The sequence below is a fragment of the Vidua macroura genome, chromosome 2 (assembly GCF_024509145.1).
Source record: "Vidua macroura isolate BioBank_ID:100142 chromosome 2, ASM2450914v1, whole genome shotgun sequence".
Classification (NCBI taxonomy): Eukaryota; Metazoa; Chordata; class Aves; order Passeriformes; family Viduidae; genus Vidua; species Vidua macroura.
The window spans coordinates 6,428,642-6,448,534 of NC_071572.1; the positions used below are offsets into that span (position 1 = coordinate 6,428,642).

Below are 19,893 nucleotides of genomic sequence, written 5' to 3' on the forward strand. Positions count from 1 at the left end.
GAATTTTCTGAAGATCTACTTCAGAAAAAAACAGACCCTGAAATTTAGTCCAGATTCCTCAAGTTCAAGTCCAGGGCCCCAACACAGCACAATTCATCATGGAGGGTTGAGTCCTATTCTCAGACAGTAAAAATCTAAAAAAGTGGAAGTCTCTGATTTTTAGGATTGCACCAGACCCTTTTGGGAAGCCTCTAAAAACTTCCAAGGTATGTAAAATAAAAATACTGTCCATGTATATAAACCCAACTTTCTTTTTCTCCTTAAAGAATCCACTCTTGCATGCAAGAGGTAAACAGGGCAATTCCCTAGTACTGCAGAAATCCATAGATTTCCACTGTAAGTGCTTTGAAAATGCAGAATTAAGTAAGAACTATAAAAATATTGAATATGTATATTTATCACATTTAGACATGCTCAAAGATACCGGAAATCTGAAGTGCAGTTAAATCCAACACCCCACAGCAGAACCTGATTTTTTTCATGTGATTTTGATGGTTATACTCACCTGGTGTCCTGCTTCCTGGAACCTTCATGTAGAGCTGCACTGTGTTCATGCCCAGGATGGTATGACCAACATGGCTTAGAAGATTTCCTGCTGATACCACACGTACAAAAGCAGGAAGTTTTGTCAGTTCATGGAGTTGCAACTTCCACCTGCAGCAAGATAGCAAATTGACAAACTGTGAATCCCTGAAACTCTTAAAAGAGACTGGGAAACATAAACATTTCCAAAAAATTGTTAGCATAGGTATGTGTGTTACTCTTTCAATTTTAAAAGAATTCCAAATACAATCACAAATCTGGCAGGCTAATTGAGGGGAAACATAATTTTGTAGCCAAAGCTGAAACTACAGATCAGAAGACCTGGCATCTATTCAGGATCCTGCAAGAACTATTTCAAGTATCAAAATCCAAGTCCCTGTGAGCCTCAGGTTTAACTTTGCTTCATTTGAAGTCTCTCTCCCAATGGCTTGTTTAGAGTAATAGTTTATAATCAACTAGTTTGCATCTACAGATGGAATTTCCTTTATAGAAAAATGGCATTAATATCTAAAATTTTGTAGCAACCTCTGATCACATCCACAGATGCACACGTTGATCTTCCAGTGATTCTGTGATCTTCTAGTGACTCAGCCACAAAAGATGTCATCATCTTCAGTGGTTCTTACTCCCCAAACACCATAAACCTTTCTTCTTTTCTTATGACTGAATAGACCAGAATCTTTGTACTGCAGCTGGTGGGACTGACAGCCTAGCCATGCTGGATCTCTGATGGAAGTATGTATTAACCAGAGACTGAACCAAATAATTATTACTGGACAATAAAAACATGCTTTCAGAGTATTTCTAGTATCTTCTAAGCTACCTTCATCTACCCACTGAAGGAGATATAGTTTAAATAATACTCAATTTTGGTTTTGAGGCTCTTGAGAGGTATCATGGCTTACCCACAGGTAAGCATTGGTCTGGTCTTTCCTACATATTTTGAACACTGTTACTGGATATAGAAGCAAGAGTTATGTAAAGGTGAAAACAGATGACAGTATGAATGAAAGGAAAAAAACAATGAATAACAAAAATTCAGACAAAAAAGAAAAAAAACCTTTTTAATCCTACAATTTCTATGCAAAAACTAAAAACTTCGTGTTGTCAGAATAATAAAGTAGTAAGCAAACAATTTAAAGCCTCACAATGAAACAAAGGGAATGGATTAGAATGAGGACTAGAAAGAATGGTTTCTGATGGATGTTTCAACTAATTTCTGGAAAAACAAAAATCCTGGGAAGAGAAGTTTGAAAATATATTTTAGCGTGAGAAGGACTTGTAACAACAGTTTGAAGACAAAGGTAACCATTTCATTGCAGAAACTGGAATTTATCAACAGACTGACTGATGTCTGAGAATACTGCACTGGATTTCCAGAAGGATTATCATCATGTAGAATCCCACTGTGAGCAGGAGAAACTGTAATCAACTTACTTCTTGTCATCTGACAGGTCAATGTTGGTCCCAAACTTGATTGTTTTAAAAGGTCCTCTTCTCCTCCTCCCAGAGCTGCAAATGTAACAAATGTATCAGGCAAATGTGAAAAGGGAATGATGTAAAATAGCACATATAACCAACTACAGAATGAATAGTTATAACACACTTACTTATCAGAAGATGTGGATTCATTATCTGAGTGGTCCTTGTGGTGACTCTTCTTCTCATTTTCCTCCTATAAAATACAATTTTGAAATGTTTTCACATATATATACATACACACACACAAAAGGACATATAAAATATATAAAGTGATAACACAGAGATAGATATAAGTATATTTATTTCCAGATACTGACACAAACTTTGAAATACCCATGTCTAAGATTTTATGTCAACATTTCTTCATTGTGAAGAAAATAAAAAAAGTCAGTCAAATGTACTGAAATAAAATTCTTCATGGCTGCAGATTCCATGATACGCAGGCCAGGACAACAGAAAATGTCTACACTGTAAATATTTCTGCTGGCCTGCATTCAAGCTGGAAATGAGTATATTGGCTTGCTCCATTATGAGAGTGACCTGGAATTCAGTATTAAAGAATTCTGCTAACTTTTTAAAATAAGAACATCTACCTCCCTGCAAAGTCAAGCAGGTATTCTGACAGGAAACTAGGATGACTAATATTTATAAAACCAATTTAATAAAATCCATTATAGAAAATCTTTTGAATTTTTCATAGCCATATGCTATTTTAGCACTAGCAGTAGCTGAGACCACGGCTAGTGGAAAAAAACCAACCAATATTAAATGATGCAATTTGATCTTTTTAGCAGACTATGCTCAAAATCCTATTCTAAAGACTTCTATTTTGGCAAGTGTATGTACATAGAAGGAAAAAGAAAGAGACAAAAAGGAAGAAGGAGCTGTCTGGATTCTATCCAAAGATCTCTGGCTTTGAATGGGATTGTTGTTAAATCTCAAAGTGCCCTGTGTACCTGAGAAAGTCTTATTCATCCTTTGAATGAAGGACAAAGAGAAACAAAAAGGAACCTAGTGATGATGGATTTATCAAATGCTGCAAGACATGTTAGAAAAGCAATGCAATAGCTGTTAGAGGAATAAAGAAAAAAGATCACTTAGGGCAAGCCAAGAGAACTGTGGCTATAGAAAGAAGAAATAAAGCTTTCATTTAAACACTGGAAAGTCACCTAAGGACAGGTCAGAGCAGTGTTAGGGAAAGGACACATGTACAGTGTCTTTTTAATTTCCAGGGGAAAAATGAAAATCATCACTCCTAAAAACTTTTTATGTATTGCATTTTTACCACTAGTTTGTAACAGTAAGGAAAAAACAACAGAACACCCTACAGGACACATTGTGGTGCAAATCCAAAGCTGAGGCTTTCAGTGGTATGTGCTAAATGATATACAATTAAAAAAAATTTATATAGATAAACAGATACAGATATATAGACAGATATTACATTCCAGTGATGAAATGTTCTCCAGCCCCTCTGGAATCACATACAGGAATACAACATTGGTGCCACAGCTCAAGGGGCACCAGAAACCTTCAGTGACCAGAAGACTTCAGCCAATATCCTACTGAAATTTATTACCATGGCAGAGGAAGAAAACTCCCAGGTTCTAGAAGATTTCCGTGCCCCCCACTTCCCACGGTATTCATTTCTTTTCTTCATCCTGTACCAGCTCAAAGCCTTATGACTAGATTCCCTTCCATTCTCTTCAACTAGAAATTAATTTCTTTGTTTCTATTCCTTTCCTCTAATGCAAAAAATTTAAATTTAGAACTTCTCTTTCCCTTCTCACTGAAGTAATTCCTGTTTCTGTGTAAAGGCAGTGAAAACTGCAATAGTCAATTCCCCACACTGACCTTTTTCCTATTTTCTAACAAACAACTGGTCAAAATTATCTTCTTGTCTTAGTTCTACCTTAGTCCAATCTTTTTGCAACTCCAGGTAACATAAGCCACCAAGGAGAGCCCATAGCCAGTTTCAAGAATATGCTCACAACTTCAGTAAAAAATGTTAAAAATACCAATAAAATCACATTTCATAGAATCCCAGAGTAAGAGAATAGTTAGGGTTGGAAGTGACCTCTGGAGATCATGGGGTCGAACCCCTCTGCCAAGGCAGGAAGGGGAAATATTATTTCTAATACTTCACTCTGTCACATAAGCCTAAAAACTTCTAAACTAAATATGAACTGTTATGTTTGGAACCCAACAAAAGACTAGTATTAGTGTAAACTTCTAATAAGCCACATCCAAATTAATTCAGGATAGCAGGAAAAACAAAGAAATCTGATTTCAAAATGTGTGAAATTAGAAGCAATCCAAATTGTAAAAAAGCCTCGAGTTCTAAGTATTTTAATGTGAATTTTGACATTATAATACAAAAGCTTAAACTAATAAACTTTTAAAGTACATAACTAACCATGAGTTTTACATTATTAAACTGAAGTTTACACTAAGCATTTGGGAAGAACAATATACTATTTGACCCTCTATTCAAAACAGATTTTAAAAATTTACCTGTGCTCTTCATGCTAATGGAAACGTGTCTTTTTCCTTAGCGGTTTCCATGTTTTCTAACAGCCATTATTAACTGGCTCCAGTCAGTATGGAGTTTGTGAATAACTCAAATAGTAGCAATTAGCTTACCCTTAAAGACTCCTGGAATGAAGAGGCCTGGTACTGTGCATATTTTGCAATTGTTGTATGAGATCTACTGCTTTCACAACGCCAGATTTTCTTTGTTCCAGTGGGGTCCCAGTTTTCATCTGCTGGCTGCAGTAGCTGTGTCCTTACTTCTACTATGTGTTCATTATTCGCTTCTACCAATGTCTTAGTAGAGAAGAGTCCTAGATCTAATTAATAGCAATGAAATTAATAAATGAAGGTTAATATAGAATAAAACAATTTCAGGAAAATGCCTGAAGTTATCAAAAGGTTTACTCTAAAATCATTTTTACCCTTTAAGTCTTCACAACACTGCCCACCTGAATGTGAATTATTAACACCCAAAAAATTTTCATCCACATATCCAGTAGAAAATTTAAAAAAACTTGGCAGCTATGGACTATTTTACAAGAAACATTTTACACGCCTTGGCTGAACAAATCTGCAAACAATGTTCAAACCTATTATCATGAAAGTATTTTTCAGAGCAGAGCTTAATGAATGTACTTCCATTATAAAACACATTTCCTACCAGCAGTGATAGTTTATCTACCTAGAGACTTCAAAATACTGCACACAGTCAAATTATAGATGACTAGATCTAAACACAAAGACATGCATCCAGTTTTTTATAGGAAAATGTCTGGCTGTAAACTTCCATATCCACAGCTCAGTTCCCCACTGTGCTCAACAAAATCTGCTATATTTGTGGTGAGGTTTTTTTTTTTTTAAAGACCAAGATCAGAAACAACAGCAAACTAAGATATGACAAATTACCCTAACGACTTGGAATATACAGGTAAAATAGTTTTATAGAAATATAATATCCACTTCTAAGAACTGAGAGATTTATCTTTAAAAAACATTAATTCCTCCCCAAAGTTAGCAAAAAAAAAAAAATCCAAAAATAAATTTACCTAATTTAAGCGCTCCAGCAAGGCCACGTATTACAGTAACAGGGTTGTTTGGATTTGTACAAAATTGATGTAAAGGTGGAAAGAAAGCATCTCGTTTATTTTCCAACTGCAAAATTATAATGGAATATTAGATGTCAGATCAATCTAGATTCCGTATTTGTTAAACAAGAAAGAATAGTAAAACAAAAGAGAAATAACAGAAAGAAAACAGGAATTTTCTGCATTTCCCTGCACTGTGGGGAATGAACAGCTACACCATACAGTTCTTTCTATGGTAAATGCTGGGTTCACTCCTGAAATTAATTTGTTACTGTAATTTGTTTCTTGGCAAGAATTATTCCCAGGTTGCTTCAGCTTTGCAACTCAGGTTTCCTGAACTTAATTTCTTTATCTGACAGTAGCCTTGTACATTCCCTAAATCTACAAAATTCTCTGAAGAGCAATACAGTTTCTTTTCAGAAGTAAAAAGCGCTAATTTTACAGCTAATGTATACAAGAAACAGTATAATTACTCTCTCATGGTGTATCTCATGTTAACCAGAAAGGTTGATTTGATTTTCTTATGCTTCTCTGCACCTATAACCTCAATTTTATGCTATAGCCTCCCTCCTGATTTTTTTTTTTATTGCTATGAATCCTTTAGAATGCTGAAGGCATTTCTAGCAATAAACAAAACACAACAAAGAGTTCCCTAACAGTGGCACAACTGCACAGCCCGTGGCAGGGTGGTGACTTTCCAGCTTTGTGAGCACTCAACAAAGCTGCGATGGACTTTTATTAAGGCAGATGAGTTCAGGTGCAACACCTGGAAAACATCTGGAAGCACTGTTGCATCCAGCCAAACCCAGCTCTCAGCACACTCAGACCCAAGTGCCAGCCTCTTCTGGTCCCCAGATTAAGGTGACCAAAGCCAGCTTGAGCTTTGCACACTGCCTGTATGGACAGACTGTAATTTATTTTTCTGCTATTAAGGAAGTGGATATCCTGTAATTTATTCTTCTATTACTAAGGAAGTTAGCTCAGTAAAGCTATTATGAAACTTTATTTTCAGAACAAAAGTTGTAATGCTTGCATAAGAAAATACTACTCAACTAAACCCTGCCTTTTCCTGGTGACATTTTGTTCCTAACATCACCTCAACTTTTATTCATTTTTCTTCACTCTGTTTTGAAGCAGATTGTTATGGGAGTTTAGTTTAATTACTTGCTCATTTATACATAAGCTGTCACTTGCAAAAAATTGTACATACATTTCTGAAATGCTGTGCATTGTACATAATGAACTGTTTTGCTTATTCTGCCAACATTTTGACTATTAAAAATAAAAAATCTGAATTATTGTTCCTTTTGTTTATTGGAATTCTTAATTTACAGGTCCTTTAAGAGTCAAACTATGTCTCACAATTTTCTTTATGGCTGGCATTTCTCCTGCCTATATATATACACCACTTTGGAGAGCACCGTAATTAGAACTCAGTGATGAACAGTGCATCTTTAAAATAATTACATTATGTAATTCAGATATCCAAACAATTGCAAAAATCAGGCAGCAATGTACTTCTGCCACTAGATTTACTTACATAAATACTAGGTGTAGGTGGATTCAGCTTGTCCTTTGGCAAGGGAGGGTACGGTGGAGGCGGTGGTCGTGGAGGTGGGCATTTATCCAGTAGAATACTACTGTTAGATAAGCCATTTTTACCCAGATTCCTAAAAGGAAACAAGAGCTGTCTCTGTCAATACTTGACAAATAAAATAAATGCATATCAGTGTAATCTCTTATGCAAAATAATGTTGTATAAGGAGAAACCATAATTTAAGATGCAAATAAAGCTCGTATGTTTTAATCAAGAATTTTCCATGTATAATTTGATATTATTCAAACTTATTCCGACTTTGCCGCTGAATTTGCAACACCACCACTATCAGTTAAAAATACAGCCACTTTCAATAAAAGCAAGCATGATACATTTTGATAAAATTTAACAGGAAAAGAACTTTTCAACTACACACGAAGAACTTTAGCAGGTGGATGATCATTCCACAGGAGCTGAGGTAGCAGAGCAAAAGTCAGAAGATGACCAAAAAACTGCTGAGTCACAAAACCCAACTACAGCTACACTACAGATGCTGAACTGAACCACACCTACCCCTCCCTGCCTTACACATTTTGAAGCAGAAGGAGCCACTGCTGTATAATCCATTTTCTGGAGCAACAAGGGAGAGGCCCTACCCTCAGTGAACTCCTGTGTCAAGGCCCCTGTGTGTGACTCCAGGGAGAACCTCTCTGCCTGTATTTGCAGCCTCTCCCTGGAGATTTCCAGGTGTGCAGGACCCCACTGGATGTGTAACTTTTCCTACAATGGATGACCTGAAGTCTCCATCCTGAGCTTAGCCTGTAGTCAATGCCCATTCACCATCACTAGGAATGTACTGACAAAACCATCTCTTATATTCTTGTTAAAAATCACTCAACTACTTCAAAATTCTTCCCACTAAACACTATTCAAATCCTTCTTCCAACCTCCTTTGATTCACTGTTGTTACATCCCACAAAACAGGATGTTTCTAATGTATAATTTAGTCATATATCTTCAGAAAATTCACTGGTTACTAAAGTTGTTTTTTTTTATATAACAGTCTTCAGCAGAAAACACAAATTTTTATCAGATGAAACTTCCAGTGACAAAAACTTCCTTCTGAAACTGAGCAACATGGTACAGCCAGATACTGAGTCAAGAGATCACTGCTTCAAATCAAGCTAGCAGAACCCTCAGGATGGACTTGAGGCTTGAGATCAGATAGACTGACATGACAAACACTTCAAACAAAATGGGCAAACATCTCACACACCACAAAGCACACCATTCACACAGGCTCATTCCTTGTGCTAGGTGAGTCCAGTGCCAGAATTTCACTTCCAAGAAAGTGAAAGAGTGATGCAGAAGCTTTGATTAGTCATCATCCGACTTGGCAAAAAAAAAATCACTGGCCAGCGCTTAACGTCTGATGTAGTTATTGCAAACGCTTCATTGTCCCCACATACACAAAAAAAAAAAAAAAAAAAAAAAAGCCAACAAAAGCAAACTAAAAAAGAACCCCAAAATCACGTGGCAATATAAAATCATCACCACTCAGAGATTTATTGACTATAGCTGCATGAATCTGAGATCCAGACTATCTATGCAAAGTGAAACTGGAATCTAAACAGCAGGTATCAGACATGACCATAACCTCTGCATTACCAAACAGAGAAATAAAACCAAGAAAAACAAATGCATAGTATTAAAAACAGGAGAGAACTTTGACAAAATTCAGTTTGCATGGATAAACAGTTCTCAGGAAATTTCTAACTCAAGGAAAATGAGAAAAAGTGAACTTGAAGAAAAAGGGACATTGTTCAGAACTAATGGGACTTGAGCTGCTGCAGTCACAGCAAGGCAAACACAGTGAAAGCTCCAAAAAGCCAGAGCACGTGGGAGTTTCAGGGAAGGGTGACAATGGAGAGAGGAGAAACTTCTGTACACTTAGAGGAACTACAGGTCTGAAAAAGCAGAGGAGAAAGGGAAAGAAACAGCACGAAGGAAAAGATCAGATTAACAAAGATATCTCATAAACCCAGCACTTGAAGCTGGTATTACCAATTGCACGCTATAATTTCCTATTAAGGTACTAAAATTCTATGTGGAAATTTTAAGAGGAAAACTGATAAAGAATAGCAAAGCTGAGATAGCAAAACATTCATAATTTAAGTGGCACAGGAAACAGTTGGGCAGAATATTTAAAGTTATCTTTAACAGACCAGCTTCATTCTATCGTATTTTTTTCCTATCATCTTTTTCTTAACTATGAATCAGAATATCTTACTATTAATAACAAGGCAAGAGAGCTATTAAAGAATAATTCTGTAATTGTAAGTGTGCCAAACAGAGCAATAGAAATTATAAAAAACACTATAGAAATACTAAAAATATTTGCTACCATGGTGTGAATATCCACTGCCAGTCTCTCCACTTCTAGAAACATGGAACTACAGCCAGTGCAAGGAAAGTGAAAGACTCTTTTTGACCACAGCACCTGTGCTAAAAATCCCACATATCCCAGTTTCAAGAATGCAGTTTTTGTGAGAGGATTTCATAGTGGCTGAAAGGGGCAACAAATGCACTGCTCAAGACAAAACAAGCCTGATTTATGCCCCCAGAAGAAACTGGACACCCAGTCATCAGTGATGAAGGAATGAAGAGCAGGACAAGCTTCATTCATTTAAACTGACTTCCAGGGGAAACTGGCTTGTTGTGGACTGTGGATGGACAACACCCTTCACTGTCAGAGTGGGAAGAGAAGGCAGGAGCAGCTGTCAGGCTCAGAGGGACACAGCCAGGGGTGCACAGGGATGGGACGTGCAGCCTGTCCTGAGTCACAGCTGCAGCACTCAGGCCATTGCAAATTGCTCCAGGGGTGAAAGCAACAACTCATGGAAGTGCTTCAACCTGAGAAACAAACTCAAACTGCTGTGAGAACTGCTTAGGAGAACATCAACCACTAAGGATGGAACTGGTGCCTTAACTTCACACAAACCACTCAATCAATTAAGTTGGAAAAGACCTCTGGGGTCACTGAATTCAAACCATGACCAATCACTGCCTTGTCACCCAGACCATGGCCCAGAGTGCCACGTCCAGCCTTTCCTTGAACACCTCCAGGAATGGTGACTCCATCACCTCCCTGGGCAGCCCTGCAATATCTAATCACCCTTTCTGTGAAGAAATTCCTCCAGATGTCCAACCTAAACCTCCCCTGGCACAGCTTAAGACCACATCCTCTTGTCCTGTCACTAGCTACTTGGGATTATTTCATGTAGTCATGGGATCTCTTGAATAAGCAATCTTCACATTCATTAGAACACCCCTTTTAATTAAATTTTACTGTTTTCTAGGATACATTCCCACAGCTTTTAAGAGACAGTTTACAGCCTTCAGTCTGGGGTAGAAATGTCCCCTGTGGCTGTACCTGAACACACAGCTGACCAGAAGCCCAGGTGTGACACAGTTTCAACAGTCACCCACAGAACACTTACCAGGCAAATGCCAGACCCATTTTAAGTACAGGTTTAATTCTGCATCATCCCACCTGCCCACCCCCCCCCCCCAAAAAAAAGATATCATGCAGGTTTAAAGCTACCTGTGTTACACAGTTAACTCTATTAACTCTATTTAAAAAAAAAAACAAACAAAAAACCTCCAAAGATATTAAAGTTCCCAGGATAAAACTTATTTTCCCAGAACCAAGAATCGTTATAAATAATTATCATTCTTTACATTTATTAGATGAATCACCTCAATAGTTTTATTGTTTCACTCAACCCTAATGTAAGGCTGAGAGAATTATGTCTATTTCTCAGGAAGTGTGCTCTTCAAGTCCTCTGGAACTTTTCCTGTTTTCCAAGAATCGTTAAAAAAAACCTGTATGAATTATAAACAGTTCTCTGGCTCGCCCTTTCGGAGTTCACGGATGCATGTTATCTGGGCCTCTGACTTAAAAATGCCAAATTTAAGTATAACTGCTGTTTAACCTTCTCCTTGAAAAGAGAGTACATTCCATGATGTGAACATTTTATCTGCCTTTTTCCCAAGCACAGAACAAAAATATTTACTGAGCACACTTGCCTTATTGAACATTCTAATACTTACTATGCAGACATTTTTTTAATTCTTTTTTTGTTTTGTCTAAAGGTTTTCCTCTTCCAAACATAATTTCTGTGTTTTCTAGAACTCTTAGCTTCAATACTTCTTAAAATATTTGCCCTTTTTGTTTCTGCTTGGGAGATTACAACTTTTTGGTGATAATGAAAAGTTCCTAAACAACTTCCAGTTATCTATACATTTGGATTTTAGGTACAATTTACAGGTCAAAACAGAGTAAATTACAAGCATTTGTGCTTAAGCAGTTATTTTTGTTATGAAGTCAGTCTAAATGAATTATTATTTGAGGATTAGCTGCATGAGAATTAACAAGGTTTTACTGCTCAAGAGATTATAGTTATTCAGAAGAATAAAATTAATACCCTCTCTTCCACCAATAAAAATCACATTTCAAATTAACACATGGAACTGTGGATTTATTTGATACTCTATCTCTATTCTATCAGAATTAATTAATCCACAAAGAGGAAGGAACAAGACATTTTCGAAATGTGCCTGCAGAAGGAATCAGCTGAAGCACTGGGCTGCACAGCACCCACTTGGTGCAGTCCTGCTTCCAACCAGAAACTCCCACCCTTCACAATTAGCAGATACAATCAGTTGCTTTCTTACTGTGAGTTATTACAAAACCACAGAAAAACGCCTGTCAATCCCCACCAGCCTGGGAAGGAGGTGGTTACACACAACACCCAGCTTGGCTCCCTGAGCTTCCCCTCCCCAAGCTCCTTCTGTAGCCAGGGGTAGAGAGGAGCTCTCGAATGGAATATAAAGAAGTCAAATCAAGCTTACATTATGTTTAAATGCAAGTAATGCCAGATAATTACACAACCTGTTTATCATGCAATTCTCTACCCCAGCCTTTCACAACCAGGTACTAGTTGGCAATACTCCCGGAGACCTTTCATGAAACTACAGAAAATCCTACAATAGAACTGTGGATTTTCTCATTATGCAAATATATTTCTAATTATTTTTCAATTCTGTTCTGATTTTGACCTCAATAGTACAGGTTGGCAGCGAATTTCATAGGTTAATTACATGTTATGTAAGAAGTAATGTTCCTTTTTTTCTTTTCTTAATGACTTTTACATCTTCCCTCTCCATTTCATTTGCTAATCACCTTGCTCTGAGGCTGTAAGACAAACAGAATCACATCACTGACTTGCGTAAGAAAAGCATTATAACAAGTGGCACCCAACTTTTTCATATGCTTGCCTTTCCCTCTGAACTGTAAATTTTCCCTTTTTTTTTTTTTACTCCCAGATAATTCTGCTTCCCATTTGCAGAGTTCAGTATTTGCCTTTTGAGCAAAACAGAACCTCTTATTCTAAGCAGTGTTTAGCTTGTGAAATCACAGTATTTCAAATTTTATTCAGAAAACTTTTGCTATGGTGAAGATCACTTGCCAGATGTAATGTGCTTTTAGAGGAACTGAGCAATTCTGTCTTGAAACCAAAAAAGCCCTTTGTTTGTAAATAAAATTCCCAATTAAACAAGAATTGCTTTTGTTGTTTTTAAAAACAAAACACTAATTTAATCTGGGTCCTTCCTCCACAAAGTACTTCCTCTCAAATAGATTCAGGCTCTTTTCCTGTGGACCATGGAGCTCCCAAATTAGTGATTCACTGACTTCCCAGACCAGGCTCAGGGAGCAGCACCTTCAGTAAGGACAGAACAGATTTCTTCTGCCCAGGGCTCCAACAGAGCCCTCGGAGCTCTGGGATCATGGAGTCCAACCTGAGACCAAACATCACTTTGTTAACTTGACCATGGCACCACATGCCACCTTCAGCTGTTCCTTGAACACCTCCAGGGAGGGTTCCCACCTCCGCCCTGGTCTGCCCATTCCAATGTCTTGTCACCCTTTCCATGCAAAAATTCCTCTGTTTGTTCCCTGTCCTGTATTTTTATCATTTTACAAGGCCCCTTGAGAGGCAACTCGTCTCTCCTGGTCTCCTGCCACTTTTCTCAGTGGATTGCTCTACACTTTCCTTCTTTGAACACCAAGCAAAAATAATATAAAAAGGCTCCTTTTGATACACATTACAGTCAAACCTACACCCCTCATTTGCCCTCCCCAGTCATGCCAAATTGGTGAAGCTTTTAAGCTCAGAAATTCTTCAGAGTTGTCAAATGAGTCTTTCCATGTATCACCATAAAATGACAAGGACACCTTCCAGCTGACACAAAGTTACCCAGCTGGGCTTTTCAGAACTGCCTGAGGACCTCTTACCTCTAGAGTTTTGTTTGGACCTTTACCTGTTTTTTCAAGGCTGTGAACAAACTTTAATAAACAATGAGGAAAAAAAAAATAATAACCAAGGTATTTCTTACTTCTTTTATGAGAAACAATGCAAGTCAACTTAGGAACTTCTCTATGCTGCCTAAACTAAGGACCTGACCTCAGATCAGTTTTAGAAAGGACAACTGATAGACTCTCTTAACTGAGATGGGTTTTTATCCCTACTCCGGGATGTTAATTAGATGCACCAGTTGAAACACTGAGTGAGAAATCAGCTGGTTTCACTTCAGTAGAAATAAACACCTCGAGTGTTGAATCTCAAGTCTTGTGATAATGTTTCATTAATTCTCCTTTCAGATTGCTCACAGGGAAAAGATACTTACAATTCTGAGAGCACAGAAAAGAGCTTTTGATAACAGTCTTTTTAAGGAAACATGATACACAACCAGACCAAGAAGCACACTCTTCTTTTTCTCCCCTATTAACAATCGGCTTTTCTAATAACAAAGTCAGAGCAGTTATTCTTAGCATATTTTCTTCTTTTAATTACATGGTTTTCACTTATGCTTAAAAATTACTTGGGGTTATGTTGGTTTTTCATTGTTTTGTTGTTGCTGGTTAGTTTTTTTAAATGACCTTAACAGAAGATTTTCTTTAGGAATCTCTGGAAGGATAATTAATCGAATAGTGCACTCTTTTATCTGTTAATTTGCTCAGAGGCCTAAAGAATTTTACTTTACTGTGTAAACAGTTTACCAAACATAATTTAGTTGTTTTACAGCCACCTTAAAATTTACTGTTGCAAACAGTTTTATTGGTAGGGAAGACTAAGCAAATGACACTTCCCTGAATCACCTCCTCAATTCCTTTTCATCCCTACACTCCAGCAGCAGTTAAACAAGATGAGCACATTTGCCACCCTACTGCTCTCCAGAACAGCATCTTAATGAGATTTGCATATCTGAATCTATAGCTCAGCTCCTGCATTTCTCAATTCCTTGTGGCTTTCCAGGGACATTGTCTGGCCCTTCAAGGGAAGCTCCTGGTATAAGTATCAATTGCTGTGCCAGCACCCTATGTCTGACCCCTTCTCAGCCTCCTCAACAACCTCATTTCACCCCAGGAACCGAATGGAGCTCTGTTAAATATTTCCTCAACATTCGCACCAAGGAAGATGGATATAAAGAAACTTTTCAGCCTCCGCAATTATCTTGCCCTGCTTAAGTGCTCACTTTAGTCTTTGGCAAAACAAAGCATTTACCAAGTCTGCTTCTACAGAGCAGACAACCTATTCACACGTAATAAAAGAGGAATCAAACTGAGTTTTCTCTTTGGCCTGTGTTTTGCATTTTATGATACAAAGCATCTCCTTTCACCTAATGGCTTCACTTGAGCAGCTTTTATTAAGACAACACTTGTTTATGTAACACAAAACGACAGTCTCCTAGCATTTATTTTTGTCAAACTAATCCTGATTTTTATTGCAATGCAAATCTTCTGAATGACTGTTCTAATAAATTGCTTTCACTATTAAAACCACCAAATTTCCATACTTCTGATGATCCTTTGTTCTTAAGCAACACACAAAACCCTTGGACCCTGGACCTTTGACAGGTCACTTTTTGGTGGTGAGCGTTACCGTGTTGCATCCTGATAAAATCCCTCCTGTGAGAAGAGGAACTTCATTATCCTGCAGTTCACTCTCCCGCAGTAGGTCAATTGTAGTTACCTTGTGAATCAAATTGTGCATTATTTAATCCCAAACTGCTACTAATTCCAGGTCTTTTGTGCTCTAAACACAAATAAACCTGTAGGGTATGAAAGATGCAAAAACTGGCTCTTTTAGACAAGACTTTTTTTTAAACATGAAAGCATTTGAAGAAAAAAAAATTTAACAAATAAGACATCTGAGGACTTCAATGCAACTTACAAAGAATATAAACACCCTGGTTTTGTAGTAAGCATATAGTAAACAGAGCCAAATGCAGAACAGTGAGAAAGAAAATAAAAATTATTAATCTAGTGCTCCAGCTATAAAAAAAATCCAAGTTACATCCACCTGTTCCTACCCGTAAAAATGTCTCTTTTTGCCTGGAGAATACCATCAAGACAACAGGGCAACAGATTCAAGTGACTATTGTCAGATAGCAAGAAGAATATGACAGAAGATAACAGAATATAATTATCCGTATTAGAGATGAAGCCAGAACATCTTCCTGAACATATCAAATGAAATTAAGTTGTTGAATGCAACAGCTGACACAAAAGAATACTTAAGGCCCAATACAATGTAGCTCCAATACATAAAGACTAACAGAACAATTCCCCTTTCCCCTGCATTAAACTTATTCAACACAAGTGGTCTTTGTATCTGTTGTGTTTTAGAGGTTGTTGTTTTTTGATTGTTTTTTTGGGGTTTTGTTTGTTTTTTTAAGAAAAAAATCAATTATTTTCATGTTTTCTGTGGGTAGCTTGCCTGCAATTTTTTAAGTATTCTAGAAATCAACACTTTTGGTCACAAATTCATATTTGAATCTCAAGATACCACTTGCAGTGCCAGCACCCAAATATAAGCAGTATGACAGGAAGTACTTTCAATTCTTTGTTTTTGCATTCCCACACAGTGTGTTAAAATAAAGGTCAACATGCAGTATTGAAGCTCATGGTATCTGATATATTAGCATATAAATATCTTCCATTTTACTACATTAATTTTTTTGCCAATCAGCAGGCCTTTGAGCAGATTATTTTAAAAATTCTTCCTCCCAGACATTTTTCTTTATGTCAGTCATGCACACAACAGCTGTAACAAGGATGTTCTGCCCAAAATTCTGCTCCAGAGATGTCATGTGTATGCCTGAACATCTTAAAACAAAGAAAGGGCTAATCAGCTACTCAGTAAAAGACTGGGAAATCTTCAACTTTATGAATACAAACTGTCAGACATATTAGAATGGCAGGAAAAAAACCCCACTATTAATATATTTTATAGGGTTTATATACAGAGTTATAATTTTTTTTATTATGAAATAACAGATAAGCAGCTCTAGCACAGGTGAGTTACTGTATTTCTCAGAATCTCTTGTTATTTTTAGCAGACATATGCAGAATTTCCAGAAAGCACTGTTTGCCTAGAAGAACTCCTGTCTCAAAACCTGCTAAAAAAACCAAGTCTCTCCTCCACTTTTCCCTGTCATCCAGCTTCTAAGTCCTCTGCCTTGCTGAATGAAGGTGAAGACAGGCTGAAGAGGGAGCTCTCAATCTCTAGTCCGTATGAAAGAATGGGAAAAAAGCACATCTAACACCTTTTGAGCTGTCTGCAAACTACACGGGATGAAGTATTAGCTTACCTCCCCTGAAAAATTATTATTATGTGAGCCTGGTACTGACTGTAAGAAGCCAAGTGAAACACCTTGATGAGCCTTCCTTTATCTTGGAAATTAATTATCATTAGGAATACTACACCTCCACCAAAGAGCACAAACACAAGGACTTGCTGATTTACAGACTTTGTAGCTAAACTGATGTTTTGCTACCAAACACTAACTGCAGATCTCTCAGACAACAGCACACCAAACACATCAAAATGCAGTATTTCACTAGAGTGAAACACTTCTCATTACTCTCTCAAGAAAGCTACATTCCAATTTTGGAGGCAGATCAGGTAAACTTTAAGAAAACACTTAAAGTCTCTAACAGTTTATATTATGCCAATTTGCAATGCACTCATCCTAAAACCATACACTCAAGCTATTTTCATACTTCTACTTGAAAGAACACATACATGGACCCAATTAAAAAAAAAAAAAGCTGCTAAGCTGTTAATTTTTATGAATGTAGTATGTGTAGCAATGGCACTCGGAAATGAACATTACGATAAGACTTAATATCTGAAAGATGTCAAAATAGGCTCCCTAAAGATTTTTTTTCTCTCTTTTATGAAATTTATCTTGGTAACAGATAGCGACAGACTGCTATATCATGGATCAGTATTAGTCATCAAATCCCACAACATTAGGAACTACAAGCTCTCAGTCACAGTAACAGATGCAGGTTTTTTTGTAGAATGATATAAACATTCTTTTATACTATTTTTTTCATATCAAAAAGAGTAATGCTCAAAACCACCATATTTGCTATATAAAATATAGCAAACATACATCCTAAATAAAGTGTTCTGGAGTAAAATATATGGAGGCGATAAGAATTCCAACAAGAATTCTAACAGAGAAAAATACAGATAGTATTTCAACTAAAAGAACTGCAAACAGAGTTCAGGATGGAAAACAGCAGAGGAGAGCCCAAAACATTCAATAACCACATGCTTATGATTAAAGGGACTTCTATGAACTTTAAAGGCATCTTAGGTAACATTTTCAAATACAGTGGCAACTGTAAAGGACAGCTACAGAAATTACAGTGTTCTAAATGGCCATTTCAATTTCTCAGCTTGTTTGGATTTTGAACAAAATTTTTTTTAAGAAAGCAGGCAAATCTCTCCAAAGACTACCAAGAAAACCTTGGAGGACTTTGAGGTATTTTACATAGAGAAGGCTGTGAGCAGCAAGCACTAAATGTGAATTTGCAAAGCTAATGACTCCCTGACAGGCTCCCTGCTAGCACTTGCACCAGAGATGAACACTGACAGATTTAGCTGCAGCAGTTTAAGTTATTATTGCTCAGGGTTCAACCATCCTCCTCTGCCACAGGCCACTGGCTATTGCAGGGGGGTGGAATTTGCTGTATTTCTAACACCACTGTAGCCCACAGTGAAATATCTTTGCCACAAGTCATTGCTAAGAGGTGTTATCTGAACTTCTACAACCCAGCCTTCCATACTCTCTGCCATTCTGCATTTCCAGCCATGAAGACACCTGGGAAAACACCATGCAATTTGCACAACCACACTGAATCACTGCCAGGTTTTCTAGTGGCTGGCCTCACATTTTGCCTTAATCTAGTGTGCCTCTGATCTAAAATGATCCAAGCTTACTGAGTAAAGATAAAAACCAACAGTAACACACCTGCTGATCAACTGAACAGAAGATGGACCAAGACCTAAACTCTTGAACAATCAAAAATACCTGAACTTCAACATGACAGACTCACAAATGCATTTTTAACACAATCCATCAGCTGCACAAATGCATTTTTAACACAATCCATCAGCTGAACAGCTCCTGGGCTTGAGCTATAGATGCTGAAACCATCACTACCAAAAAAGCCATCTCTGGTACGGAGCTGAAGGACAAGCTGACACACCAGATGGCTGTGTGACCACTCAGAGGGACACCAACAGGCAGGAGAAATGGGCCAACAGGAATCTCGGGGCATTCAGCACAGGGAAATGCCAAGTCCTGCAGCAGGGGAAGAATAACCCCATGCACTGGTACATAGAAAATAGAGATTTTTTATGTTAGGGGTGACCCAGCATGAAGAGCTTTGTCCAGGCAGATTGTGGAGTCTTTCCACCCTTGGAAGTATTTAAAACCTGGCTGGACATGGTCCTGAGCAATCTGCTCTAGCTGGCCCTGCTGGGAGTTGGGAGGATGGATGAGATGATCTCCACAGAGGTCCCTTCCTGGAGCTCCCACCTCAGCATCCTGTGATTATTTATTACTTTTCCAATGAGAACACTGATTTGTGATGACAGACCAAATCTGTCTGACTTACCAAGAAAAAAAGATTCTGAAGAGCTTAATAGCAGCACTGAACATGACTTCTTTAATTTTCAACATCTACATTGTTGCTGTTGTTTGTTATCTAAAGAGAAGCACTTGTGTAGTACCTACAAACTATGCCTATAAAAGACAACTCGTTACCGAATAAAAAAAAAGTCCAACACCTTATTTTCCTTTTGTAGGAGCTGTATCAAAGCTCCTTATAGAAATTAAGCTGTAAACCCCATGAGAAGGATACACATTTTGAAGTAATAAATTTATCTGAAATTTACTGATATCATGTACCTATTTCAGAAGCCTTTCTTCTCTAAGAAAACAGTCATATAAATGCTAGAAATAAAACCATATTGATGTCCAACCAAACCAACCAAATAATTAAATAAAACCATTAGATGCAGTGGTCAAAAAAATCTTTCCAGTTTAAAATAGACTTTTCAACTATATTCTCAGTCAGTAGTCAAAAAAAAAATCTAAAGGTTTTGAGAAGAAACAGGATTGTACAAACTGATGCTATAAAATATTTAAACATTCCAAGTATTTTAAACTATTACTTAAGCTTTTAAAAATCTGATTTACTATGCTTCTTTTAATACAAAACCATTTTTATTTAGTAAGAGAGAGCTCCTCTGGCCATCTGGTAATCTGTACATTAAATTCAAATTATCC

At 37.3% G+C, this 19,893-nt stretch overlaps 1 protein-coding gene across 15 annotated transcripts in view; it reads right to left on the reverse strand.

The window, feature by feature from the left end:
- KDM6A (lysine demethylase 6A) overlaps window positions 1-19,893 on the reverse strand; it is a 150,618-nt gene that overhangs the window by 14,685 nt on the left and 116,040 nt on the right. For all 15 annotated transcript variants that reach the window (XM_053971958.1, XM_053971952.1, XM_053971955.1 and 12 more), the window contains 6 exons: window positions 7,183-7,312; window positions 5,604-5,709; window positions 4,669-4,874; window positions 2,154-2,218; window positions 1,981-2,055; window positions 506-654 (listed from right to left, as the gene is read on the reverse strand). In XM_053971958.1, coding sequence (XP_053827933.1) covers window positions 506-654; window positions 1,981-2,055; window positions 2,154-2,218; window positions 4,669-4,874; window positions 5,604-5,709; window positions 7,183-7,312 — 731 coding nt within the window. The remainder of the gene's footprint in view (window positions 1-505; window positions 655-1,980; window positions 2,056-2,153; window positions 2,219-4,668; window positions 4,875-5,603; window positions 5,710-7,182; window positions 7,313-19,893) is intronic.